The following is a 27,633-nucleotide window of genomic DNA, read 5'->3' as shown; positions in this document are numbered from 1 at the left end:
ATACGCGAAGGTAGAGAGTGAATGACTGCAATTCTTACTACACAATCAACAAAAGCGGTGCGAGGAATAATACATTCACTTGCGAGACACTATCATGAGCAACGCCGACACAGCTTTAGTTATAGCCAGGCCAGAGCGCAATGCATTGTCATGACATTGTGCGTGTGTTCGAACACAAAATGAAGTTCGATCGTATTCGTCCCCACATATTGTTGGTTGTGTTCTGTTGAATGGAAAAAGCGCAATTTTGCATTCTATTCAAGCTCAAGTCCAATCGAGTTGAGCAAATGTGACTACCTTGCCACGCAATTCGACGTAAACAACATTGGTCTCCATGTTCCATTTCTATGAAGCAAAAATAGTAATAGTTTTTCGGGTGGAATAAACACGCAAAATTTAGCATTCAAACACATTCAAAACAAATTTAGCATCCAAACGAAATCGAATAATAATTTTCATTCAAATTTCAACAATTTAGAATTATTTCCGGAACTATGCCGATCAGATAGAGAGTAAATTGAACCACAAATACGGATGACTTATTTTGACCATTGTTTCGCGACAAGGCGAACGAATTTAGTAGTGTAAAAGTCGATTTCGATCGAATTGTAAAATCCGATCACTCATATGCATATATGAATATTGAGTTTTGCAAATCGGTGAAGAGTAATAAAAACATCCATGAATAAAGGAAGCAATTTGGCTGTGTTTCAAACTTAGATTACCGATGTGAATACTCCTCGATTGAATGACAACGATAAAATAACGCGATTCCAAACAGGCCGATTAATCAGCTCCATTGAAGTTAGCTGGCGTATCGCTGTTTTCCAATTTATGAACGAGACCAAGCCAAGACCAAGAGACCAAGTTATAAACTAAGCCATGTTGAAAATCACATGCACGTATTTTCTAACAAGGAGACAGCAATAAATATTGATTTTCTATATTTCATTTTTTCTACTTTATGACAAACTTGTATTACTTTTTTCAGTTGACGTTAAACTTTTAAGAGATCAAACATGTCAGTTACGTTAATGAAATACACCAAGAAACATCATATAACCTTTCGTTAAAATCATTTAACTCGTTTTTTTATCGGTAACATTCGATTTATTTTAAAGATCGTTAAACTATTCATACACACTTACAATACATTAGTGTGTTTTATTCAACACTCAAAATATTCACTAGAAATAATTTATTTGGCAGAACAACGTTTGCCTGGTCAGCTAGTAGTAATATAAGGTAATTTCAATTTATTGCAATACGCATCCATTCGTAATCTATAATTTGATCGCTATATGAAAACAACATATCGATAAATAACTCTCGGCTCAAATTAAACACCGGTCAAAAAATCATTAATTTAGTGCTCACGCTTGTTTTTCGTGGATCCCTGCTTGCGTATCACCCACCTCTCTGATAAGCACACGAATTCACAATAATCCAAGAAGCGCCAAAACGCCGAACCAAACACTGGGCTACCAAACAAAAACATAATTAAATCGCGAATGCCGCGTCCTTTCGCTGGCGGATTCCGACCTGCCGAGGCACGTAATAATTTCACGGAATTGAATGCTTTCCGACCCATCCCAGGCTCGCTCGTTTCCGAGGTAATCCAATACGGTACCTAAGTACGGTTTATAAGTTATGACGGTTTAATTGGAAATTGGCGAATGTGGCCCCTCCGTGTCTGAGCACCAATCGCGCACGATCGTGACCGTTTCGTCGAGGGGGGGTGGGGAGGTGCGTAGGTGAAACATTGCGCTGCCGTTGTTGCTGGCTGCGGTGCTCGGGGTTATAGGTCGCAAGGCTTTCGCGTAAATTACGATCTACGGCGATACAACGGCCTTTGGGTTGTTTTGTTTGCGTTTTCGAAGTCTTTCGGGGCGCTGCCAAGCGGAACGCGGTGTCGCACTTGCGCGGATTCTCGTGCCGACGCATTGGTACAATACTTGCCTGTGGTGCCCTTTTTGGGGGGCTTCCCTCTGCACGTCCGAGAGAACACGCAACAGTCTTCTTAATTACAAGATGTTGGTGCACCGTGTGCCCTGCTCCAGGGAAGGTTTTATGGTGGAACCCGGGGGATGTGCAATACTTTCTTCAAGGTAAACTGATACAGATCGTACCGCGGCAGGTGAGACGTGTGCGCGTTCATGATATATGAGAATGCAACAGGGGAGATCAGAACGAGCTGTTTTCTGATAGGGCGGTGGGAAACAACTTTGGGATTGGGTCCTGCTGGTGAGTTATCGAACCGTGGCGAAATCGTGAAAGGTAAGTAACTTGATCCGGCGAATGACTGAAAATCGCAATGTCGGACAAAATGGCAAACATTGAACATTTTTTTCGGGAGAATTCGAGGCTGCTATGGCTCAAAATCACATCGCAATCCTTATAGCTAATTGAATAAATAATCTTCCGCTTGCTTGAAACAAACGCCATCAGCGTCAAGCATCGGAATGCCTTCATAATGAGCAATAACAAACATTTCAGCTTGAGCGCTTTCATCTCTTCTTCCCGGTCGGATTAAATTCATTCTTGTCTGCATATCTTTCGACGCCGGAGGATGACGTTATGCATAACGATGCGACATCTTCCGATCCCTGAGTTGGGGAGAAAACAACAAGAAGTGGTTACAAACAAGTGTCAACGTTAATCTTCCCAGCCGTTTATTATTCCCTTCCAACGAGGTTCCCGCTTGGGCTTGTTCGGGTTTCAGCAAGTCGAAAACACGCGCACATGTTCCCGAAGAAGCAGCAAAAAGTTGTTCTAGGAAATATGATGCCCCGGAGCCGTCGGGCGTAGGAAGCGAGAAATACACATGGCCGACCCGGGTTTGCATGCCAAGGCAAGTGGCAACAATTGGACGACTGTCGCGGTTGACGACAGGCTGTCTCGGAAGAATGGATGGTGTTTCCTCGGTTTCCCACTAAATACATCACGCGTACCGAATGCGCGCCGATGGTTTGCCGTAATGGGACATTTGTTACCGCCTGCTATCGGCGGAACGAAATGGGAGGGTACGGCCCAAGAAGAATGGATTGCGTGCCTTGCGGAGAATTATGCCGTATCCGATTACCTAATGGTTTTGTAAGAGTTGTGATTGTTTTTTCTTCGATTTCTCCAAAACACTGCCTGCGTTCGGATCTCTTGACAATGTGAACAACATTGCTTATTTAAGACTGAAATAACAAACTCTCATGTATCTCAGCATCTCCTTCTGGAGGATATTTATGACAGCCAAAGGTCGACCTATCCGCGGAGAAGTGTCAAGTTCGATGTTTCCTGTTTCTGGTTCCGAGGGTTAAAGACTATTTGTATGCACGGAATCCGTTTTTGATTCATTGCGACAAATGCTGAACTAGAATAACATTACGGTCACACAATATTAACCCATGCACTTCATTATTTGTGGACAATAGAGTAGAAGTAAAAAGTACTTAAAATTAGACGCATATAAGAGGGCAAGAAATTTTTTTTTCAAATTCAATGGATCATTAACAGATCTAATGTCATCTGATAACGTTGTATCAGAGCGCATTAAGTGACAAAATTTGGGATGATAATAACGTTAAAATAAGACATTTGTCATCTATGCATACTTTGCTATTATCAGATTTAATTATTAAATATAAAAATCAAATAATTGACACATTCTCATATTTAGTTTGTTCAATCATAGTAACATAATTTCATTTTTGGTTCAGTGGACAATAACACCAAAACACTGGCTGTCCACATACCACGTGGACAGAAAAAGTATAATTTTAGACACCCCCTCCCCCTTCGTGGACAAGCGTGGACATCCCTTATACCCCCCCCTGTTGTCAAAGTGGACATTCCTCCGGTTTTGAGGAAAAAATCAAGAAATTCTATTTTTTCGCTTAAAATTCATTACAAGTTTGTTTATATTTTCTATTCCATATTTTTATTGATAAAAATTAAAGCCTTACCAATGGTAACGATTTGTCTTGAAATCTTCAATTTTTTTCAACATAGTCCGGGAGCTCATTATTTTCTTCCGAATTCCACTTACGTTATCTCCATATCCATTTTAAAATATCGATTGTCAACTTATTCTCTAGTATTTTTATAAAAGCTGACTGGCTGTTTGAATTTTCAAAAAATCAGACAATGAAATCAAGCACTTTGTTTGAAAACAGAATTTTCTCGTCTGAATATCAATGACTTTCGCTTTTACAGGTTCGGTAGTGCCTGATGGCTATAATGAACATAGTAAAAACAAAACATCTGCAGTATCATCGTGATCGATGATTCCGTTGACCTACAACCCTTAATTGTTAAATCATGCTAAATAGTGTCCTGAAAAATTCGTGCCGATTCTAAGGAAAAAACCAGAAGCATATTTTTGTAGACATACATCTTTTCGATCATAGATGCACAGTTTTTCCTGAATATTTCAGCATCCTTCATGCAACTTGAGAATTCCATCCTCTCAGAACTTATGCTATGCAGTAAGTTGAAGTTCTTACAAGAATTTTAACAGTCAATAATCTGAAGATGCAATATCTGGTGAGTAAGGCGGGTGGAGTTTTAGAAGGGCCCTAGAAGCGTTATGGATCGTTGATTTTGATACGTTCAGCTGTTAGCAGTACTTGTCGGAATTCATCGAAACTAGTTGCTTGGCAGAAGCTCATGATACAAATTTTCACCCAGTCCTACCAGACCCAGCCATAACTTTCTTCAAGCGAAAACCTGCTTCGGGGTTCCATTTACTTGCTAAGATTTTTTTTAACTCAACATTCTTGTGAATGATTTGCCCTTTACAATTCGCTACAAATATGTATTTTCGTCGCGTTTATGAAACGAATCGCAGATTGAGATAAGTCCCTTCAAGTGTTTTTCGGTAAAAGAAACCCTTATTCCGTAATCCGGTTGGATTTGAGATTAACACAGTATTGCGTTCTTTAAGAGGGTACTCTAGTCTAGAAATTTGAAAAAAAAATCAATGTTTTTCTTCATATTTCTCTAATTCAGACATTTAAGAATATACCATAGAAGAGGCTGACCTGATATCTCAAGTTCTACTTATCCGATCTATGTTTTTATGAATACAATCTGTATGCATCTCTCTATCGCATGAACCTATAAAAAACCACAATTTCGTAACTTTACTATGTTAAAAATATTAAGAAACTTGAAAAAAAAACAAGAAGTGCGTTGTATCTGTGATATAACCGCAAGGTAGACGTAGGACTACCATTGGCTCGGTAATCTTTATTTGAAATTGCACCTGAATCAATTCTGAATTAATGAATGAATGAATATTTTGAAAGATGAAAGTTTTTCTTTTGTAGTGTGTGGGTGGATGAGTATAAGTATGGAATTGTTATTAACATAAAATTCAACTCTTCCGAACTTGTTGGTAGTCCCGAAACGAACCAATGGAATTTGAGTGGCCTTATAAAAGCAACTGAAGATGTTTGATAATTGATTCATTTTTGTTTTAGTGAGAATAATACGAGTGTTGTATCGTTGGCGCCTCAGGGTTGGGATTTCCGGCTTCGATAGCTTGGGTTGGGCCAATTTACAACACTGCGTTTATTCAAATCCACACTGGACGAAACCAATTTCCGTTTCCGTTTATTCGGTTACTCAACACAAAATTATAACTCGCAAATTTTATAAGACAAACTCTACACAAAACTACATTTATTCTCTTACAAAACTATACAAATTTATTGGACTTAAGACTAACAATTATTTCTCGACCATTTTTGCGCAACACAATTACTTCCTTTTTAGTAGCATTCTGGCTTTTTATCTCGGCATACAAAGGTCCCTTGTTCGATCATCGTCGGTAATAGTGTAGGTGATGACGATGACGGTTCATTCAGTGAGGACACTCACTCTCTGCCATACTCCGTTCTCTCCTTTCGCTGTGTAACAACCGCAGGAGCGCGTTTAGGGGTGCGTTTCTACCAAACATTCTCACCCACCCTGAAATTCCACAATTTCTGCAAAGAATCCTCCTCATTTGGATGGGAATACTGGAAAGAAATGTAAACAGTCTTCGACTACATATGTTCTTGTGCTGAATCGGCATTGCAGTCAACTATCGGAAGCATACATATTTTCTCTACCGGTCGCTTCAAAATTCCTGTGGCAGTTTTTAATGTCACTACTCGAACAACACCATCTGGGCCTGGGTGAGTGGCGATGATTCTGCCCATTTTCCACCGCATGGGTGGCTGATTGTCATCTTGAATGACCACTAGTTTGTCAACATCGATTTTCAATGGAGGTTTCCATCGTTTGTTTCTCCCTTGAAGTTGACAAAGGTATTCTCTGCGCCACCGTTTCCAGAAATCCTCGAGTTGTCGTTGTACCAACTGCCATCTATTAAGCCGGTTGATGGGAATATTTTCGGTGCTTGGTTCCGGCAGTGCTTGGAGTGAGGAACCAATTAAAAAATGCGCTGGCGTTAGAGGATCTAAATCGGTTGGATCATCACTTAATGGAGTCAATGGACGTGAGTTGAGACAGCCTTCCACCTGAACCAGTAACGTTGACAAATTTTCTACCAACACCGGATGTTCTCCAACGACCTTCAGAAGATGTTTTTTCGCAGAACGGACCGCTGCCTCCCATAAACCTCCGAAATGGGGAGCACGTGGAGGATTAAAATGCCATTGGATACCATATTTGGTGCATTCCTTGGAAATCGTATCACGGTAATCGTTGCTCTTCATTCTTATGAAAATTTCTTTTATTTTATTCCAGGCTCCGACAAAATTTGTCCCGTTGTCAGAATAGATGTGTGCACATAGCCCCCTTCTTGATATAAACCGGCGTAGGGCTTGAAGGAATCGGTCAGTCGACAGGTCAGACACCAACTCTAGATGCACGGCCTTTGTGCATAGGCAAATGAAAATGGCAACATATGCCTTCGTTGTGGTACGTCGAGGAGCTACTCGTACGTAAAGAGGTCCGAAGTAATCAACTCCGGTATTCAGGAATGGACGAGATGGCGTGACGCGTGCTGCTGGCAGTTCCCCCATAAACTGACGGACTGTTGATGGCTTTGCTCGAAAACATTTCAAGCATTGGTGAACTACATTTCGGGCGACACTCCTTCTTCCTAATGGCCAAAATTTCAACCTGACTGTTCCCAACAACAACTGTGGACCCGCATGCAATAGTCTTTCGTGATAATATCGCATCAGCATACGAGTAAATACGTGTCGAGCCGGCAACACCGCTGGATGTTTTGTATCCTCTGTTTCGTTCGAATTCGATAGTCTACCTCCTATTCTAATCAAATTTTCTTTGCAGATGTATGGATTATACCAACGCAACGCTGATTTTCTCGACACCGGTTCTCCTTTGGATAGGCTCTTCCACTCATCAATGAACGTTTCCTGATGAACTCGACGAATTATTGTGTTTTCTGCTTGTCGTAGCTCTGCAGTGGTAAGGAATGTGTTTGGCTCCTTAGTCTTGCATGTTGATTGAAGACGATTGATCAACCTCAGCCAATATGCGGTGCTTCTTATTAATTTAGTGTAAGTGGAAAATTTTTCAATGTACCACTCACTGAACTCCTTGATTGCGGAACTGGTGTTACTCGTGATTTTTCTAGGACGTAGTTCCTCTTCTAGTTCAGCAATGCTGTTTAAGTTGAAATCGGGCCAGGTACATTCTTCTTGTTCCAACCATCTTGGTCCATGCCACCAAATCTTGGACATTGTGATTTCATGGGGTGAAATTCCTCTGGAAATCATATCTGCTGGATTGTTGATACCTGGAACATGTTTCCATTGACAACCTTCAGAAACAGCTTGTATTTTTGCCACTCTATTGGCCACGAAGGTGGTCCATGTCGTTGGAGTTGCTCTTATCCAACGCAGTACACATGTGGAGTCCGTCCAAAAATAACCTTTTGATTTAAATCGCGTTGATTCGCGTACCTTCTCGTACAGTTGTACTGCCAAAAGTGCACCACACAGCTCGAGTCTGGGAATCGTCTGGCATTTTAATGGCGCCACCTTGGATTTGGAAGTGAGAAGCCGGGCTTGAATTTTCCCGTTTACATTCTGGCTTCGAATATATAAACATGCACCATATGCCTTCTCTGAGGCATCCGAAAAGCAATGAATTTCTATCATGGTTGCATCGGGGATGACCACGCATCGATCTATTTGTATTTCATTCAATGATGGAAGCTCCACATGATACTTCAACCACATCTCTGCAACTTTCGATGGTACAGGTTGATCCCAATCTAGACCTTTGTTATTTGCGTCTTTTAATGACCATAGCAGCTGCATAATGATCTTGGCTGCAGTAATCGTAGCTCCTAATAGCCCTAGTGGATCAAACAACGATGCAATGACGGACAGTATTTGGCGTTTGGTGAGCTGCTTGATCGTTGTTGGAGATGGAATGTTGAACTGGAAAATTAATTTATCCCCCTTTGGGATCCAGGCCAATCCTAAGGCCTTTATAGAACGATCTGTTTCCATTTTGAATTCGACTGAGTCGCACAGTGCTAGGTTTTCTTTGGGAATTCCTTCCAGAACTTCTGATCGATTGCATGCCCATTTCCGTAGTTTGAATCCGCCTCGATCCATAATTTGATTAAGCTGTGTTTTTAAATTATTTATGCTGTCTATGTTGTTTGCTCCTGTGATGATGTCATCGACATATGTGTCCTCTATTATAGATTTGGCTGCCAGTGGAAAGTTTTGCTCCTCATTCATTGCCAATTCTTTCAACGTTCGAGAAGCCAAGAAAGGTGCGGGTTTTGTTCCGTAGGTAACGGTGTTCAACTCATATGTACCAACGGAATCCTCGTGTGGAAAACGCCATAAAATGCTCTGCAACGTTCTATCCATAGGACACACATTAACTTGTCTGAACATTTTCTCTATGTCGGATACAAGCATAATTTGGTAAGTTCGACTACGCAGAATTATTGATCTTAAATCATCTTGTACCACCGGCCCTGTCAGTAGTACATCGTTCAGAGATACACCTGTGGACGTCTTACAGGAAGCATCGAAGACGACACGCACTTTGGTAGTTGTGCTGGTTTCCTTTATAACCGGGTGATGTGGCAAATAACATCTCTTCACACTATCACGCTCATCAGCGTTAATTTTCCTCATATGACCTAGCTCCAGGTATTCTTGCATGAATGCGGTATATTCATCTTTTAATGTGGAATCTCGAGCCAACCTCCTCTCAATTCCCTGAAGACGCCGGAATGCGATGTCCCTTGACTCGCCCAACCGTGGATAAACGCCTTCATCTTTCGGTAGTGACACTATGTACCGTCCATTTGCTTCTCGCCGAACAGTCTGCTGGTAAAATAGTTCACAGCGTGTTTCTTCCGGTGAATATTTCGTTGATCCAATTTCCTCGCAGAACCAAAATCGAGCAATTAAATCGTCCAGTTTTTCGGAAGCAGAAACGTTGCAGTTGATGTGGATGCCATGGTTTGGAACGGATAATCCTCCACACACTATCCACCCAAAAACGGATTCGGTGAGTATTGGTAAATTTTCTCCTAATGTTTCTCTTTTTCCAGATTCAAAAAATTCAAAAAATGCCTCAATGCCAAGAACCAGGTCCACCGCCTTGGATTCGAAGAATGCAGGATCCGCCAACTTAATTCCATTTGGGATGGACCAACCTTTGGTATTTACCGTTGCTGTAGGAAGATTGACCGTGACCTTGGGTAGGACTAGGAAATTCATCTCCCGCGTGTAGTTTGAAATCCGAGACTTAACTGCTGTATGTATCCTATGGTGAACCTTGGTTGCAGCTTGCCCAATTCCAAGAACTGAAATATCCACTTCGTCTCGTTTCAGTTTCAACCTTTGACATAGCCGCTCGGAAATGAAATTACTTTCGGAACCAGAATCTAAAAGTGCGCGAGCTGGATACCAACTGCCTTCACAGTTCTCTATCAGCACCACCGCTGTTGCCAATAAAATCGATGATGAAAATCGCTGCGCACTTCCAGACAGTTGAACATTGCTTGCTGCAGTGTTTGCCACACGGGAGGAATTAGAACCTGATGAACAGCCAGCTTCTTCGGAGTTACAATCATTTCTTGCGACTGATGCTATTTTGACATTCGAATCCTTACCAGGTTTAAAACACACAAGCGTATGATGACGACCCTTGCAGTTTCTACAGCTATATTTGGATTCGCAAGTTCTTGCTTGATGTCCGGTTTTAAAGCAATTTCTGCAAAGCGAATGCGTTTTTAGCAAAGTATCCCTTTCTGATACTAACATAGACCGAAATCTCGAACATTGGTATATATTTCATGATCACTCCATGCGCAGAATAGAAACTGAGGGCGCCATTTCACGGTGAAAACGAAATAATGTCTTTATAACCTTGCATACAATTCATTTCGCTTTTATCGTGATGTGGCAATTTTGAATTACTGTACCATGCGAAAGCAGAACAGAAACTGATGCTATTGGATTGCATCACGGGAACAAGTCATGGGTGCGAATATTCCTTCGCTCGGGCGCATTCACACGCATATAATTTTTCACGACTGTTCCATGCGAAAGCAGAACAGAAACTGAAACACTCCATTCAACCGGTAACGAGGTATTAACGTTCAAAACCTTGCAGTCCAGCGTCACTCTTTCGTTTTTGAAACTTTGAACTTACACCCCAGTATAGAAATGAAAGACGTAGTCCTACGCCAAAATGTTTGAAACATCTTTTTTTTCTTCAAATTTCCGCCATTTTGTCAAAAACACGTTTTTGACTTGTCCGAGGTTCATGCGATAGTGGCATCTTTACTGATTCAGAATCTGTTCGATTTGTTTGTTTCAGATAACCAGAAGGGCTGGAATCGTGTACGCCATGGCACAACTTTTCTTTGAACCCCCTCACTTGATCAGCTTCTAATTATGGATATATTTTTTTCCTTTCAATTTTTGTTTTATTGTTGAAAGATAGAGATAGTGATATAATGGATGGTAAAAATATTCGTTGTTTTACTTTTTCGGAGCTCAAAGAAACGTCCAAAATTCGTGTCTCTATCCCCCTCAATCTGATCGAGTAAAATCCTATCGGATTGTGCAAATGTTGCAACCTTGAAATGCAGAATGCAAAAGTGTATTTCGTTCGGATTGCGATATGTCAAATCCGATCGGGTTCCGTAATATGGACTCATATGTAGTCCATGCATTGTAGCGTTTTTCGTGTTGTTTCGTCTCTCATGAACGGTGATTTTCGACATCTGTGCTAATTTACTAACTCATGTGCATCAAGGACTAATCTTTTCTTTTGATTAAACAGCAGTAGCAGCATGAACTTTCCAGACAACTCAAAAGGAGCCTATTACAAAAGTTACCAGACATCAATGAAGAACAACATCATTGCAAGAAATAGATCTCCAGAGATACGGCACGTACACTCATGGAAGAAATTGTTGTTCGTTTCAACGTTCAGAAATCTTTGAGAGTTCTCGAAAAAAAACCATACAGTTTTGTCATCAAGAGCAAAAGCTGAATTCAACCCGCACTTAATGAGGCGAATGAACTGAAAAGTTTAAACCCTCTTAAAGCCAAAAAGAAGAAGAAGAAGAACCCGCACTTAAGTCGTAATTTTTAATACTACAAAAAATCCAACATTCTTTGTGTTATTGGGTGTCTTTATCCTGACGGATTTAATGGCCCTCTATTATCGATTGGAATAAATTGATGGATCCTAGTTCATGTGCGTTACATTCAGAATATACATTTCAGGAAAAAGGTTCAGTCATATGAAAAAATATGGATGTTTGAACGAGCAGCACTCTCAGGCAGTTCAGTCTTTTTATTGATGAATACTGAGTACTCAGGGCGGGTGTGAAGTTCAAAAAATCGTGTGAATACAAAACAGATCTCATTGAATTTTGACTATTAACTTGAACGTTTTACTTGACAAAATTACCCTACGTATCCACGTGGACATTATCAAAACCCCCTCCCCCCTCACCGTGGACAAGCGTGGACATTTTCGTAACCCCTATGCTCCCTAAAGTTGTCCACGTGGTATGTGAACAGCCCCTTATGATATTCAAATATCTCCCGCAGTTAACTACTGAATACGTTTCTCTTTGTTGTTACCTTGCGACAATGCAATCACAGTAGGTGTCGATGTGAAGCAAATAACGAAGTAGGCCTCTGTAACTTTTTTTTTACCCCATCTGTTTATTTCATTAGGCTCATTTCGCAATCCAGCTGTAAAAGAGCCGAATTTTTTCGTGTACATTTTTCTCTTAACACTTTCACGCTCACGAGTTTTCTCATTTCCGCGTTCCTCCGTTACGGACTTGTGTGAAGTTAGCGGATAAAAGTTTTTGTTGTGTGCAATTTTTTTGACATACGACTATGTCTTTGATTTCTATATAGGCGGGTCACTACGAAAAATGTAACGATTTATTAAGAGTTTTCAAACGCATATTACTCAAAATGGTTATTGCGACATATGTTGTGTTATATATCATTAGACAGGAAATTTATCCAGATTTTTTTTTATTGAAACATGAACAGTGAATATAGTAAAGAAATTAACAATTTGACGATTTAATTGGGTATGTTTTCTTTCGATTGCACTATCCACTCGCTCCCACCCCGATATATATTATATAATATATTTTTGTGGTCATAGATTGATTTGACTCAGGCTTATATTTATGTAGGTCTTAACTATTTACTTGTGTTTAAAGATGATACATGATGAATATTTGTCTTCTGCTGCATGATTAAATAAACAGAAGAAAAGGGTAGTAATGGCTTTAATGGTATTTTTGTGTACATTTTTGAACAGAATGTGATGCCGAATTCTACCACGTTATGTCATCTAACCCATTTAAAGGATACAATTTCATACAGGGAACGGTTTTTCCAGGGCATCCATTTGATGTATAAAAAGAGAGAAAAAATACAGATTTTGAACAATGAAAAACTCAATTTAAATGCAATTACTACACACAATCACAGTCCTATGTCAAGATCCCGTCCGAGCCTCTAGGCTCAGATCCACAAACCTTTTTTTCAACTTTCACAACTTTTTTTCTTTCACAATCATGCTCATAAGATAGAGAATTGAATCATTCATCTTTCCACATAATTCAATTTTTCTCTTGATCGTGACAGAGAAAAGTTATAGACTGAATTGTGAGCATGGGTCAATATAGGATAATATACAGAATTTTGAAATCAAAAAAAGTTGTTCGAAGTTATTTAATAGAGAAATATTTTACCTATCTTCCAGCCACAACTTTATTATTCGGAAAAGGATCTGAGAAAAGTTATGGGCCAAAATGTATACAAGTTGTAGGAGGGAAATCTATAAATTTAACAAAAATGGAAATAGAACTTTTTCACACTTGAAAAAAAAATGAAGGAACAGAGTGCGAAGCCGAAATTTTTAGGCGATTTTTGAAATGCTTTAAAATCGTGAAATATCAAATCACTTTAAAGCATAATTTACATGGATTTAGGCAGAATATTTTACAGAGAAATTTGTATCTCGATGTATGTAGATGTAGGGAAAAAATATCGGGAAGAAATGAGAAATCGATTTCTTTCTTTTTTTTTTTCAAAGATAGCAAATCCAATCAACGTGATTAACTATCTTTCATTTGATTTCTATAACGTTGTTGTAGGACCATTCAGTACAGAGATATTATTGATTGAACGAAAATTTCGAATTCGTATTTGATGATGAATAAATTCTATACACCTTGGATTTTTTTACGCGAGTCTTGTTATAATTTGTCGTGGTACAACATAGTAGATGCACTTTGAGTATTTTCTCAAATTTTCATTTCCAAGCCTATTGAGAATATGAGGAAAAAAAGATAAACTCTTTTTTTTATTATAGCTCTTATAATGAACCAGATAGGAGAATTATCTTATTTTCTAGTTTGGTACCCTATAAAATATTTTCCATAGTGCTGGTGATAATATTTGGGGAACTTTTTACGAACCCATGAATATAATACCATTATAGAGTTCGGGAAAATAAAAAAAATGAATTACAGAGAATTTTTAGACTTATTAAATATTTTCGTACCGCATAGTTCTCTAAGTTTTCTGAAATAAAACACAAATATATGAAAACACATACGAACATATTTAAATACGAATTAGAGTAGTACTGAATCTCTAAATCTTGAAAAGAAACAATATTTCAAGATTTTTAGTACTTCAATTTTTGAGGAATTTATTTTTTAATAATATTCCTCGATATATCATAGTAAGTTGAACTTTCAGTATTTTGGCGTGGGACTACGTCTAACCGTAGACGTAGACACAGAACATGCAGGAAAAAAATGAAAGATTCCGAATGCTCATAACTTGAACATTTCTTACTTGATCGGAAAGATGTTTGCATCAATTGATAGGGAATAATTCTACGCGTCTATCGCAATTAATAAAATGTTATTTTTCATTAGATGAACAATTGAATAACTGTAAAATATTAAGCGTTATAAACGCCCTAACTGCCTCGTTTTGATTGGCCCGATTCACGGTTTCCCCAACACAGTCATCATAACCAAGCAGCCTCGGGGAAATCGGCATAGCAAATACATAAAAGTATGGGGACTTTTGTTCTCACCGAAATGTGTTCCCTAACACAGACTTCAAAACCAAGCAGTGTTGGAGAAATCGACATTGCAAATACATGAAAGTCGGAAGTTTGTTTTGTCTTTAAATCAAAAATTTAATCAATATGAACAAATGATTGCTAAGCTAAGGTAGTCCCTCGTCAACCTTGCGGTTATATCATAGATATAACCTACCCATTTTTTCCAAATTTTTATCTCGAAGCTATTCAGAATGGCGTGCTAAAAAATAGAAAGGTACATTTTTCACCATAGATCCTATGGCGAATTACATAGGGATTCGAAAAATAGTCAAAATTTTTATACAATATTTTCCACAGAGCTGGTGATTTGGTTTGGGAACACTTTATATTCCCTTACCCGGCCAGACCCTTTCCCCCGTACAACTCGTATACGTTTTGGCCAATAACTTTTCCCATAACCTTTTCCGAGCAATGAAAATCTGGCTAAAGATAAATAAAAATATTCTCTATCGAATGAGTATTATCTCGAAAATGCGTTTTGGGTCGTTTCAAATAACTTTTTTAAAATTTTCTTTCAATTAATTATTTTCTCCCATAGAAGTTGTATAGGTTTTGGCCTATAACTTTTCTTAACCCTCTTCCGACTAACGAAATTTTGCTAAACATAGATAAAAATATTCTAAATCGAATGAGTACTATCTCGAGAATGTGTTTTGGGTCCTTTCAATTAATGATTTTCAATTTTCATTACAATAATTAATTTCAGCCATATTACTTGGCCTATAACTTTTCTCAGACCCTATTCCGAATAATAAAATTGTGACTGGAAGATAGGTATAATATTTCCCGATCGAATAACTTCGTTAACTCTACTCGAACAGCTTTTCTTGATTTTCGAAATTCTGTATATTATCCTATATTGACCCATGCTCACGTTTCAGTCCAGTCTATCACGATCAAGAAAAAAATGAATTACGTGGAAAGATGAACGATTCAATTCTCTATCTAATGAGCATGATTTTGAAGGTTGTTCCTTGATAAACAATCAATTTATTTAACCTGATATAATTCATTATTCGGGGTCTCCGTACCCACATTGGATGCGCGTTCGCTTAGTAAGCGATCGATCATGAGTTCAAAACTCAGGGCCCTCATTGACCATTTTTGTGTTGTTACAGAATAACTACGTCCATGCAACAATCATCAGCGATTGAGATCGATCCACTGTCCGGTGTCCGGTGGTCTAACTGGATAATGGAAGATCAGAAGGGAATACTCTTACGCCGAAAAAATGGCAACTGTGTAATGTGTTAATTATAGATATGATAAAGATGTGACATATACACGATTAAAATTCGGCTCTGAAATTGGATAAAAAAAAATCGGACGTAGAACAAAAACTTGCACGCAACAAAAACTTTGATCCGTTAACAACAATGTATATGATACTTGCGCGTTTTTTTAAATGTTTGTTTCCACGTCAACCACAGTAGTGTGCGATTGCGCACTGCTCCAACATATGTCTTGATGTTATTGTTTTTATAATCAATAATTTTGTTGTCCCATTATTTTGGTGAATTATGGTGATCGTCAATAAATGACATAATTGCCCCAATATTGTCAAACATGTCGTGCTACACAAGCCGCACCGATCCGCAAGCCATTGGATAAGTGTTCTACAAGACCAATTATGTCGTAAAATGATACACCTCAATAAGCAAGATGCATTGACTTGCATCAAATCGAATAGCTGGAATCCCGCCTTTACAGGTTACTTTCCGGTCCTTGATGTGTAAAGACAATTTTTGTTGTATATTACACAGTAACCATTTTTAAGCGTAAGAGTATTCCTATCTATCGACAAATCTTTGTTTTATCTATTACACAACAGCCATTTAGGCGTAAGAGTAGGGAAACTGAGGGTAAGCCCGTCACTGAGGGTAAGACCGGCACCACTTGAGTTTTAATAGAAAACTCTTGTTAACTCTGTTTTTGAACACTGTACATGTTTGTATTTCTTATTTTAGACGTTTTAAATCAAATCCAATTTAAATCAATTGTTCCACAGTTTGTCTCCTGAATTGTTTACTATTACTGGGACTCGAGTTGAGGTATGTTAAGCCAATAAATTAATATGAATTGCCTCCTTAAAAAATGTATGCTGTTGAGGTAAGACCGTCACCCTTTGAGTGGTGTAAGCCCGGTATGATTTCCAGTTAGTTGAAGGTTATTGGGACATATTTTCCATCTATTTCAGATGCCTCGCAGCTTCCAAGGATATCGACTTGTGAGAGTGGGTCCCAGGAGAATCTCGCACTTGCAAAAGAAGCTATCGTTTGTGGAGTTTCTATGAAACGAACTCCCAAGACTTTGGGAACCCCAGGTCTACATTACAGAATCACGTTTTGTGAAAGGTGGTATGCTCGAAACTAGGACCTAGATTCTGTCGAACTAATTGAATTGTGGTGTGGTTTGAGGTGCAACATGATAGATCTGCCTAATTTCAACCCCCTTTCTTCTCCATATTCTATGTTCACCGGAGCATGTTCCGACCATATCTCCGGAATCAGTTGAGCGATTCGAACCATATTCGAAAGCAACATCTAGAATTAGAATACCTCCCATTTGGTGGTTGCCACATTCATACTGAAAATTGAAATTTGACTACTACTTGCAAAATTGCCGTTTAAAAGCACTGATATTTCTTATATCTCATGGAAAATAATCTAGACAATGATTCTGTGAGGGAAACATAACAATATGTGCCCTCAGATCACACAAAACAATGCTTTCCCTTATGTGGCCGGGCTTACCCCCGGTTCTCCTATTTGTTTTTGGTTTCAAATGAAAAGTGCTAGAGTATCATTAGCGTCCACTTGTTTGTGAAAGTGGATTTTGGGCCTCTTGGCGACAAAGAAACACAATTTTTGATTGAAACTCACTAAAGTAGGCATTGTTAAAAATCTAAATAACTGTCATTACATTTTCAGTCCACTCTCCACACGATAGCTACAACGCAGTTCAACAATGATTCCCATCAGAAGACCTTTATTGGCATCGTCAGTAGCTTCAGCGGGTTCCACTTTCGTTGGATCTGTTTCGGGTAGACTTGTGAGATGTGACATGTGCCAGAGAAACTTTGCTGAGGATCGTATCAACAAACATCGGGAAATCTGCAAGAAAACAAAAGCCAAGAAACGGGAGGTTTTCGACACCACCAACCAACGGCTAGCGGGAACAGTTGCGGAAAAGTACATCCTCAACAAGAAGGGTACGCCGCTTGGGAGAAGATCTGTTTCCTCGGCTGGTGGGACGGATACGACTCGTAAAAATAATTGGCGCCAGAAGCATGAGGAGTTCATCCGGACAATTCGAGCGGCTAAAGAAATGCAAGCTCATCTAGCGAAGGGCGGCAAACTGTCCGATTTGCCACCTCCTCCGCCATCCGAGAATCCGGATTACATCCAGTGCCCGCATTGCTCGCGACGCTTCAATCAGAGCGCTGCCGAGCGACACATTCCCAAGTGTGCCACGATGCTGCACAACAAACCGAAAGCCACGATCCAGACGAAAGTTAAGCGGTTCTAAAAGAAAGAGGATATGAATTACGTTGCTCATAAACTATTAATCCAAATTCCGAATGTCGTTGATGTATACATTTCCTTTGACCTTTGACCGAGCATGCATTTCCTTTGAGAAAATAAATATGATATTAAAATAATAATAATTAATAAAATATATTATTAAATTAAAAATATTTACAAGACATACGAAATATTCATCGGAAGCTCTGTCGACTGGGAATATTTCGACGAAAAAACGCAGACTGATTAACCTGTAGATGCATTTGCAATATTACAAATGAGGAACTCAGAATGAAAGGGGTGTAAGTGAAACGTTCTCAACTGCAGAAACGTTCCAATTTGAGTTTACTATAGACTCCGATAGATGAGGTTCTGACCTATCTTCCACATTATCAAATACAGCTGGGAATGTGTTTATAGCTTAGTTATGACCATAAGAGAGAGTCGATGGAGAGAAATCGATGATGTCACTTACACCCCTTTCATTTTGAGCCCCTCGAAAGACCGCTTAAATCTTCTCCGTTTATATTTGAGGGGCTCAAAATGATAGGAACGCACAGGAATTCGATGCTTTTTCTGTGCAAGATTTTCTTCAATCTATCTCTCACCTACGAATCTTCGGCATGGCAAAGCATGACACTGAAAAAAAATTCGAGGGGTTGTATCCGAGACACGACCGCTTAGGACGTAAGACTACGAAATCTTTTTTTTTTCGAAATTTGTGGGTTTATCATTTCGGATATTATTTGGGAATATGTCGAAATTTCATAAATTACTCTTTAGTAAAAAGGTCCGGGACCCTGAAAAGGTTCAATGGCTTGCGTGGTTTTGTAGAATCGTTTCGAGAAGTAACGATTCCTTCTTGCCTTTGCGAGAACAATACACTAATTCAGTGATTTTCAACCGGTGGGGAGTTCCCTCCTAGTGGGGAATTTGGTCATTGAAAGGGGGGAATTGTGCAAGGGAATATTACGCATTTACCTAGTATGAAGATGACAATGATTAGCAAAAATTGCCATAAAAACTTTATTGGATACGCTCAAATTTGCGATCCTCGGCAAACATTTCCAAATCAGAAACCTAATGTTCAAATGAACAACTTCGCAATGTTTGAAAGACTTTCGTCAGTGAATGATGATGGAATAGACGACGAAACAGTACAGAAGATCATAGTATCAAGTATTTGTCAAGACTTGGAAGTTAAACTTGAAACATATTTTCCTTATATCAAAGAATAAATTTGGACATGGTTTAAAATGCCTTCCGACTGGCAGGATCTATTTCAGAATAAACTCAACGATCTACAAATGATCGATTCTTATCCTGATATGCGGAATAAGTATTACGAGTGTTGTTTTCTTTTGCGTAAAATTTATCTGAATATGAATATGAATATGGATTTCGTACAATACTACTGATGGGAACAAAACACCGTAACAGAGTGGATATCGAAGACGAATCACAAAGAATTTCGGTTTTGGCGGAAGCCGTTCAGGCGCAGGTGCCATACTGACTTGTTAAACTTTATATACCGTTTTTGTTGCGAATATAACTTGAAAACCGTTTGTATTCTTATATTACTTTACTGATATGCTACAGACTCTCTTAGAACATACTGATAGGGGTGAAGCACTGGGATTAATTTTCGTAAAGAGGGAATTGAGCAAAGAAGGTTGGAAACCACTGCACTAATTGGTCATATGTTGCAATTTGTTTCATTGCAACATTTGTACAACATTGCACTGAGTATTTAACGAGAGGTATCTTCCGTACATCGTTATTCAGCAAGCATCAAACACGCGTCTAACAGATGCACACGGTTGCATAAAAAATATGATTGATAAAAATGAAACATCGCGTGAATGACCGTTTATGAAAAATCGTTTCTCGACTCTTGGTCAAAACCGTCGACAAAGCTATGAGCTTGTTGCATCAGAACAGAGCCGTTCACATCTCGAGGAGAAACATAAAACACAAAACGAGCAGAATAAACGACCTTAGTTGTTTCGGGCACAGAAAAATTTTGAGAATTTTACTCAGAGGAGATGCGATACTTATACGCTAGCGACAGCTTACTTATTCTGCAAGGGTGGAGTTTACTTCGCAAATATTCTCTTTTCGTTATCCCGCTCCGTTGTCTCTATTCTAGCGGCTGCATAATTTTCCCGTTATTGACAGCTCTGTTCGGGAAAGCACACAAATAGACAGAACAAATGTATGGGGAAATGGGAATGCTTCCAATTTTCATCGATTTAAACCATATACAGACTATGAGATTGTTATGTATAGCATATCAAACAAATATTAGAAAATTTCCGATTCAATTGGTATGAAAATCGTTAAAATCCGCTCGCAGCAAAAATAGTTATTAACGTTAAATTTATTTCATAAAAATGTGAATGTGTATTCTGATTTGGTTTCTTAATGTAAGACGTAGTTTTACGTCAAAAAATGAAATTGAGACTCCGCCTGTTTTCAGTTTATTTACTATTCGGGAATTCACAGAATTCATGACCTACGAGTGGTCCGGATAACGATCAGACGGCAGCGAGTTTTTTCAAATTACTGAGAACTTAGTTTAGTTTTCCAAATTAGCCTCTATAAATCAAAGAAGTGCACACATTATCATGCCGGGGGTTCGAGTTCGATTCCCGCTCTAGTCGGAGGATTTTTCTTCAAAGAAAGCTCTCCCGATCATCACTGGTAGACGCGTATTCCAGAAGTTGCCATAAAGAACACATTCAAGGTGTGTTATATGGTATAATTTATTTATTTATCTATTTACTATTACTCTACATCCCATTGAGATTAGATCTGATTCACTACTCTTCTCCAATAAACCCGGTCCATGTCTGCAGTTCTCCAACTCACGGCTGCACCGATTCTTGCCAAGTCCTGCTCCACCTGGTTCAACCACCTCGCTCGCTGGGCTCTTCTCCTTCTTGTTCCTACCGGATTAGATGCGAACATCATCTTTGCAGGGCTGCTGTCCGGCAATCTTGCAACATGCCCTGCCCATCCCACTCGTCCAGCCTTGGCGACTTTCTGAATGCTGGGTTCGTTGTAGAGTTGCGCCAGTTCGTGGTTCATTCTCCTTCTCCATATTCCGTTTTCCTGTACACCACCGAATATTGTTCTGAGCACTCGGCGTTCGAAAACTCCAAGCGCTTGTGAGTCCTCTTCAAGCATCGTCCATGCTTCGTGCCCATAGAGAACAACCGGTCGAATTAGGGATTTGTGCATGGTACACTTCGTACGGGGTCGGAGCTTGTTGGACCTCAAGGATTTGCGGAGCCCATAGTAGGCACGACTTCCATTGACAATGCGTCTTCGAATTTCACGGCTGTTGTTGTTGTCAGTTGTTATCAACGAGCCAAGGTAGACAAATTCCTCCACCACCTCGAGCTCGTCGCCGTCGATCACAACACTACTACCAAGAAGAACTCTGTTGCGATCAGTCCCTCCAGCTAGCATGTATTTAGTCTTAGACGCATTGATCCCAAGCCCAATCAGCCCTGCTTCGTGTTTCAGTCGGGTATACAAGTCGCATCCATCGCATGTGTTCGGCTACCGTCGCATGTGTTCTTCCGATTATGTCCACGTCGTCGGCGAAGCAGATAAACTGACTAGACTTGTTGAAAATCGTGCCCCGCATGTTGAAGCCCGCTCTCCGCATAACACCTTCCAGCGCCACGTTGAAGAGCAGACAGGAGAGTCCATCACCTTGTCGAAGTCCCCTGTAAGTCCCAAATGATTCCGACAGCCCACCTGAGATCCGCACACCGTTCATCGTTGCCTGAATCAGTCTTGCCAACTTTCGGGGAAAGCCGTGTTCGTCCATGATCCTTCTAAGCTGTCGTCGGTCGATTGTATCATATGCGGCCTTGAAGTCGACGAAGATGTGGTGTGTATGGACCTGATACTCGCGGCACTTCTGGAGGAGGCAATAGAAGGCGGAAGAGGATCTGAGACAAAATTTTGTAGGCACCATTCAGGATTGTGATGGCACGATAGTTCCCACAATCCAACTTGTCGCCTTTTTTATAGATGGGGCAGATTACCCCGTCCTTCCACTCCTCCGGTAGCTGTTCTGTGTCCCAGATCCTGACTATCAACCGGTGCATATACTCTATAAGTTTTCTCGGACCTCCCTTGAAGAGCTCCGCTACGAGGCCATCCTTACCAGCTGCTTTGTGGTTCTTGAGCTGATTAATGGCCTTCTTAACTTCACCCATCGTCGGGGGTGGTACGTCGTCGTTGTTCCTTGCGCCGGTGTAGTCCTCCTCAACGCCGTCTTGGTCTCCTGTCTGCGCGCCCCTTTCGATCGCCTTTCGATCACCTCGCGTTTGTTCGTCAAGATGCCTCCTTCCTTGTTTCTGCACATTTCGGCCCGCGGCACAAAGCCTTTGTGCGAGGCGTTTAGTTTCTTGAAGAACTTCCGCGATTCTCGAGAACGATAAAGCAGCTCCATCTCCTCACACTCTTTCTCTTCCAGGCGTCGCTTTTTTTCCCGAAAGAGATGTGTTTGCTGCCTTCGCTTCAGTTTGTATCGTTTCACGTTTTGTCGAGTCGCTCGTTGCAGCATGGCTGCGCGTGCTGCATCCTTCTCGTTCAGGAGCGCTCGGCACTCGTCGTCAAACCATTCGTTCCGTTGTCCTCGTTGTTCATACCCGATGACGGTCTCTGCTGTGCTGCTTTTAAGGTATAAGGAATTATGGTATAAGGAATCTCAACTAATAAAAATGACGCCGTCTGCTGGAGAGTGCTTCTGCATTTTTGCACCACGTCATTTCAGTATCTGTACTAGGATATGAAACTTTCGAAAACGAGAGCGCTATATTTGGGATGCAAGGAATTGAGCGTTCATATCTCTGTGTCGGCGGAACGAAATATTATGATAATCACTCTCGAAAGATAAATGATTTATGAGTGATGTTTATTACTTACTGACACAAAAACCATAGTTAAAAAACTTCTTCAAGGGAAACTATCGAAATCGCAAAATCTATGAATATAGGTGAAATCACAAAACACAAATAAGTCCATCGAAGTCAGGATTAGTCGGCGGTTGATGCTAGTCGTTGAATTACCGTGAAAGCACTAAAAATATTGTGCTCGCTCTCCATTTCTATTTTACTACCGTGGTGAACGGGCGTGCAAAATTTTTCGCCTCATAATGCATTTTCATAATATGCACGAAGTAAGCATGGTCCATCGGCTTTGAGAAAGATCAATTTTGATAGCATAGTTGCCGCCGCCATCTGGTCGCTAGTAAGATGCCAGATAAATCATGAATGACTTTTTGGGGATTTTTTCAGATCGAATCATTATTTTTCGTGAATTCGAAAACTGTTTAGATGATGATGATGGTCCCGCCACCTTCCCCTACAGAGGTTTGAGCAAGACGAGTTATATTACCTTCTAGGTAATACTTTTTTCCCTCAGCTTTGAAATCAGTTTAACAAAAAAAAAAACGAACTGATTTTACTTACAGTGTTGTTGTACATTTACTTAAGTGTTGTTGTACATTTAATATGTCTTGGCATCGAGTTGAAAACATTTATTCCTTTGAAGTGCAACGAATTTTGTGAAGCACATGATAAGAAATTAGGTGTTCTCAATTCATTCGCGTTTCTAGTGTTATATCTATGAAAATCACTTCCTCTTTCAATTCGATCACTCAAATATCGAGGCAGCAAACCGTTAACAACTTTAAAAATACACACCATAGTTAAATAAACAATTCTTTGCTTCACGGATAACCATTGCAGAGCGTCCAGCATCAAAGATGAGGAAGTGGACCTATTACATTTTGCAATCAATCGCATTATTTTATTCTGCAAGCGCTGTAATCTCAATATTTGTATGTCATTGGCTAAAAATAGAATGGAAGAACAAAAGTCCAAATGAGGAGAGATGATTGATTTGTACAGTAGTATTTTGCTGTGAATGGTCAAATCGTTTTTCAATCGACATCAGATTCCATACTTTTTTGGCTGATGACAGTGTCAATGTGAGTGTTGAACTTGAGATTGTCATCAAAAATCACGCCAAGATATTTTATTTCCCGAACACGATCAGTAGTCTCATCATCAATCACAATAGAGACGCTTTCATTAGAGCGATTTCGCGAGATTATAAAATATTTAGTTTTACTTATGTTCAATTTTAACTGCTTATACTTCAACTTCAACACTTCCGGTTTAGAAGTGGCGTCAAAGTTCAGCGCCTTTCAAGCCAGATGTTATGAAGGTATTATTCAGTGATGAGAGCTGCATTCTTCGGTGGAAAACTGAAGGTGCTACCCGTGACACCATGACTAACACGTGTTTGTGGTCCGCTAGAAAAAAAAGGTTGAGTACCGCTGACATAGAATCATTTTGATCATCTTCTAGGTATTTTCTCTTTACTTTATAATATGGCAGATTTACATAAAAACTTTGATTAAAGGAAATTTCTGTGTGATCACAAAGATGCTTCGGTAATGGGAAAATTGGATTATTTGGAATGAATTATATGACTTTGAAAACATCAAACTTTTGTCCGTCGTATCAGAATACTTTCTGACCTATTGCAAGCAGACAAGTGGATAATATCGAAAACACTTGATGTCTCAAGCGAGTCCCAATTTTCGTTTCCTTTTCCTGAATATAGAATTGGGTGTATTAACAATGTATTATTTTCGAGGGTATATAATTTATTCCATACGACTCATGACAGTATGTAGCTCGTTAAATATAGTGTTTTGGTTCTCAATCCTCTGACACGAAACTGTCCATCCAGATCCCGGTTGTCCCGTGGTGATTAATTTTCCGTGTAATTGATCACCGCAGGCTACAAGAAGCGGTACACACGGAAACACACACACATATTTTCGGTAAGTACCACGTGCGGGGCCTGTCCCAGTGGCCTACAATTGTAATTAGTGTATACATTTAAATAACAACAGCTCGCAGTGAATGAATAAATGTCTCCGTGTGTGCAGAGAAAAGAAGTGGAGGAGAAAAGTAGTCCAGCATCAGTGATCCCATCTCTTGAGGGTGTCGCAGAAAGGTTTTTTTTTGTAAATTCAAATTTTGTCCCGTGGTCAACCGCTCGTGACGGTTCGTATATCATCTCGAGGGAAACACGTGTGGCTTCAAGGTCTGCGTTGTTCGCTCGGAAGCAAGGATGAATAATTGAGACACGCGCTGCCAGGAAATCTGGGTCAGCCGTTTGTTTAATAATGGATACATTTGGTGGGACACTGGTTCTTGTTCCAAAAAGAATAGTAATAACAGAAAATAACATCCTGTAACAAGCCACACCGAATCGAACGTTTTATCTTCCGCCAAAGGTAGCAATTTCACATATGCTTGACCTCCGGATATGAAGTTGTTTAGAACGTTTCCACACAGCATGATTTCCGTCGGAAAATTATGCCCATTCATTTGTGATTAATATTCGCAAAATCTTAATCACCACTCCCATAATTCATTTCGTTTGAGCTTTAGCTTTCTGCGCCCCGAATCTTGGGGCATTCGTACATAAGCCTTCCCAGTGCCCCTACGTAGGATTGCTTCGAAGCTCGTAAAGCTGATTGCCTGTGGATTTATCGAAACCATTCATCTCGCGCCGTGCATTTTGCAAGGGTCGCAAAAAAACCGCTCCAGTAATTGACAGCCTAAAGTGTGAAAAACGCTTAATTTTACCTCGAGGTGCAACACTCCGCCCGCTTTTGATGCTCCTTGTTCCCGAGAGCGGACAGCGATTATTTATAACTGATGGCCGAACACTAGTTTATCCTGGGCCGTTTATATTATGAATAACGTCGGCGGTAACAATTCTGCGAAAGGCCGCCTCCTCGCCAGTCGGCTTCCCTTCCCGTTCTACCGGGACATTAACAGAGCCCCGCGAGAGGAAATTCTTAGTCCTAACGATTTATGCGCCGACTTGGAATGGCCGTGGCCCGCTGTGGGGTTAACGAGTGGCATACAGTCGTCAACGATACGACGCGCGGATCAAGAACCAAAAGGACTGTCCCGGTGGGTGAGGTTCGCCAGAATCGATTTAAATGATAATTTGGGTCACAGACAACATTTACTGGCGAGTGTATCCTTGCAGCGACGACGGTCAATCTTTTCCTTCGCTCTCTCCCCCCTCGAGGTGCGATTATGATTGATGTCCGAACGCGTATGCACGGATGATTACTGCAGCAGCTGCATAAATGCGTCACTGATTGACTCACTGCGCGCAGAACCACATATGGTGAAGGTTGTATTTTTCTCGAAAAGAAAGTATTTATCATTTTTAACACCTTCAGTTCTGCTGCGGCAACGTGATGGATGATGACTATTGTTATCTCGGGCAGTGATAAACGTGCTCGAATAGATGAAGGATGCCTCGGACGACTCGTTGGCATCTGCAGGAGTCGCTAATATTGATGAGGAAATTCAACGGAAGCTTCGTTTTGATTCGAGACAGTGGAAGTGTTGAGTGCTTATGTTAATTGCAAGAGTAATTATATATCTGATATGGTCGTTATATAACTCATCTGATGGTACTCATATTTTCTGCTGAAGGATTTCACATCGAATACCCAGCTTCTGTAGGATTTTGAAGTAAAAGTAAAAAATTGTGAATAATTACTTGAAAAATTATTCTCCAAGCTATTAGTTTGCCCAAAAATTGTTAGACTACAGTTGAAAACAGAGGATTATATTGTCACAATGTAATGTACTGGTTTTAATGACATTCAACTGAAAAGAACTTTGTTGATGCTGAACATTATATCGACAAATTTTTGGTCAGCTCCACGCAGTCAGTTGCATATAGGGATTGCATTACCGTGCCAAAATTTCAATAACCGGTTATTCGGTAATGAAAGTTTCTTTACCGGTAAAACCGGTAAATTACCGGTGAAAAAATACTTTGAAATAAACCATTTTCTCGAAGAAACGACTTTTATTGATAATAATTAGTTTACAAAAAACATTTTTCAAGTTTGTGCTACCTAGTACCTACTTTGCTACAAAAATAATGTAAATTTTGTCGTTTTCTGATCTTAATCGGATCAAATGAACGAAATTTCCAGGAGAGAAAAACGCATGTTCATAGTTCAATGATGTTAGGCGTACAGTACGAAAAGCATCGAATACCATTGTCATATATTTGCCTCCGATGCCCTCTGTTAAAACCTTTGATTCCTGCAATCGTTGTACAAGTTTTCACTTGATGCTCAACTATTTTGCAGGTTCTGCATCGTCCAATGGAATTTTTTCCCTCTTGTTGTCCAGCTATTGAGGTCTGAAGTCATGAACGATTTCAAATGCCTGCTTGATCAATGCATTCCGTGGCATTTGATAGAAGACGCCGAAGTCATCATTTATTATGTCACGACTAGGAACGGGCGCTCTTTAGAAAAAGATCGATCTCGACGAATCGATTTTCTAAACGGCGTATGGATTGATCCACTGATTAAATCGGTACT

At 39.9% G+C, this 27,633-nt stretch overlaps 3 protein-coding genes across 3 annotated transcripts; 1 reads left to right on the top strand and 2 right to left on the bottom strand.

The window, feature by feature from the left end:
• Window positions 1–6,015: 6,015 nt before the first annotated feature.
• On the bottom strand, window positions 6,016–7,014 carry LOC129771210 (uncharacterized). Its single transcript, XM_055774630.1, has one exon. The coding sequence runs from the start codon at window positions 6,714–6,716 to the stop codon at window positions 6,042–6,044; it is 675 nt and encodes a 224-aa protein (XP_055630605.1). The 5' UTR covers window positions 6,717–7,014; the 3' UTR covers window positions 6,016–6,041.
• Window positions 6,964–9,725, bottom strand: LOC129766875 (uncharacterized). Its single transcript, XM_055767477.1, has 2 exons — window positions 7,196–9,725; window positions 6,964–7,145 (listed from the first exon to the last, which is right to left on the bottom strand). The coding sequence occupies exons 1-2, from the start codon at window positions 9,723–9,725 to the stop codon at window positions 6,964–6,966; spliced, it is 2,712 nt and encodes a 903-aa protein (XP_055623452.1).
• Window positions 9,726–17,582: 7,857 nt separating this feature from the next.
• LOC129771321 (zinc finger C2HC domain-containing protein 1C-like) lies at window positions 17,583–18,256 on the top strand. Its single transcript, XM_055774839.1, has one exon. It carries the CDS (start codon window positions 17,608–17,610, stop codon window positions 18,166–18,168), a length of 561 nt encoding a protein of 186 aa, XP_055630814.1. The 5' UTR covers window positions 17,583–17,607; the 3' UTR covers window positions 18,169–18,256.
• The last annotated feature ends 9,377 nt before the right edge of the window (window positions 18,257–27,633 follow it).

The sequence above is a fragment of the Toxorhynchites rutilus genome, chromosome 2 (genome assembly GCF_029784135.1).
Source record: "Toxorhynchites rutilus septentrionalis strain SRP chromosome 2, ASM2978413v1, whole genome shotgun sequence".
In the NCBI taxonomy this organism is placed as follows: domain Eukaryota; kingdom Metazoa; phylum Arthropoda; class Insecta; order Diptera; family Culicidae; genus Toxorhynchites; species Toxorhynchites rutilus.
Note: the sequence above shows the minus strand (reverse complement) of the source record. Positions and strands in the feature narration are given on the sequence as shown.

Bases quoted from the DNA above. Each gene is read 5' to 3' on its own strand.
- LOC129771210 (XM_055774630.1), bottom strand. From the start codon at position 6,716: ATGAAGAGCAACGATTACCGTGATACGATTTCCAAGGAATGCACCAAA.
- LOC129766875 (XM_055767477.1), bottom strand. From the start codon at position 9,725: ATGAATTTCCTAGTCCTACCCAAGGTCACGGTCAATCTTCCTACAGCA. The intron at 7,146-7,195 runs GTATGCTGATGC...GCGGGTCCACAG, and splicing joins GGCTCGACACGTATTTACTC to TTGTTGTTGGGAACAGTCAG.
- LOC129771321 (XM_055774839.1), top strand. From the start codon at position 17,608: ATGATTCCCATCAGAAGACCTTTATTGGCATCGTCAGTAGCTTCAGCG.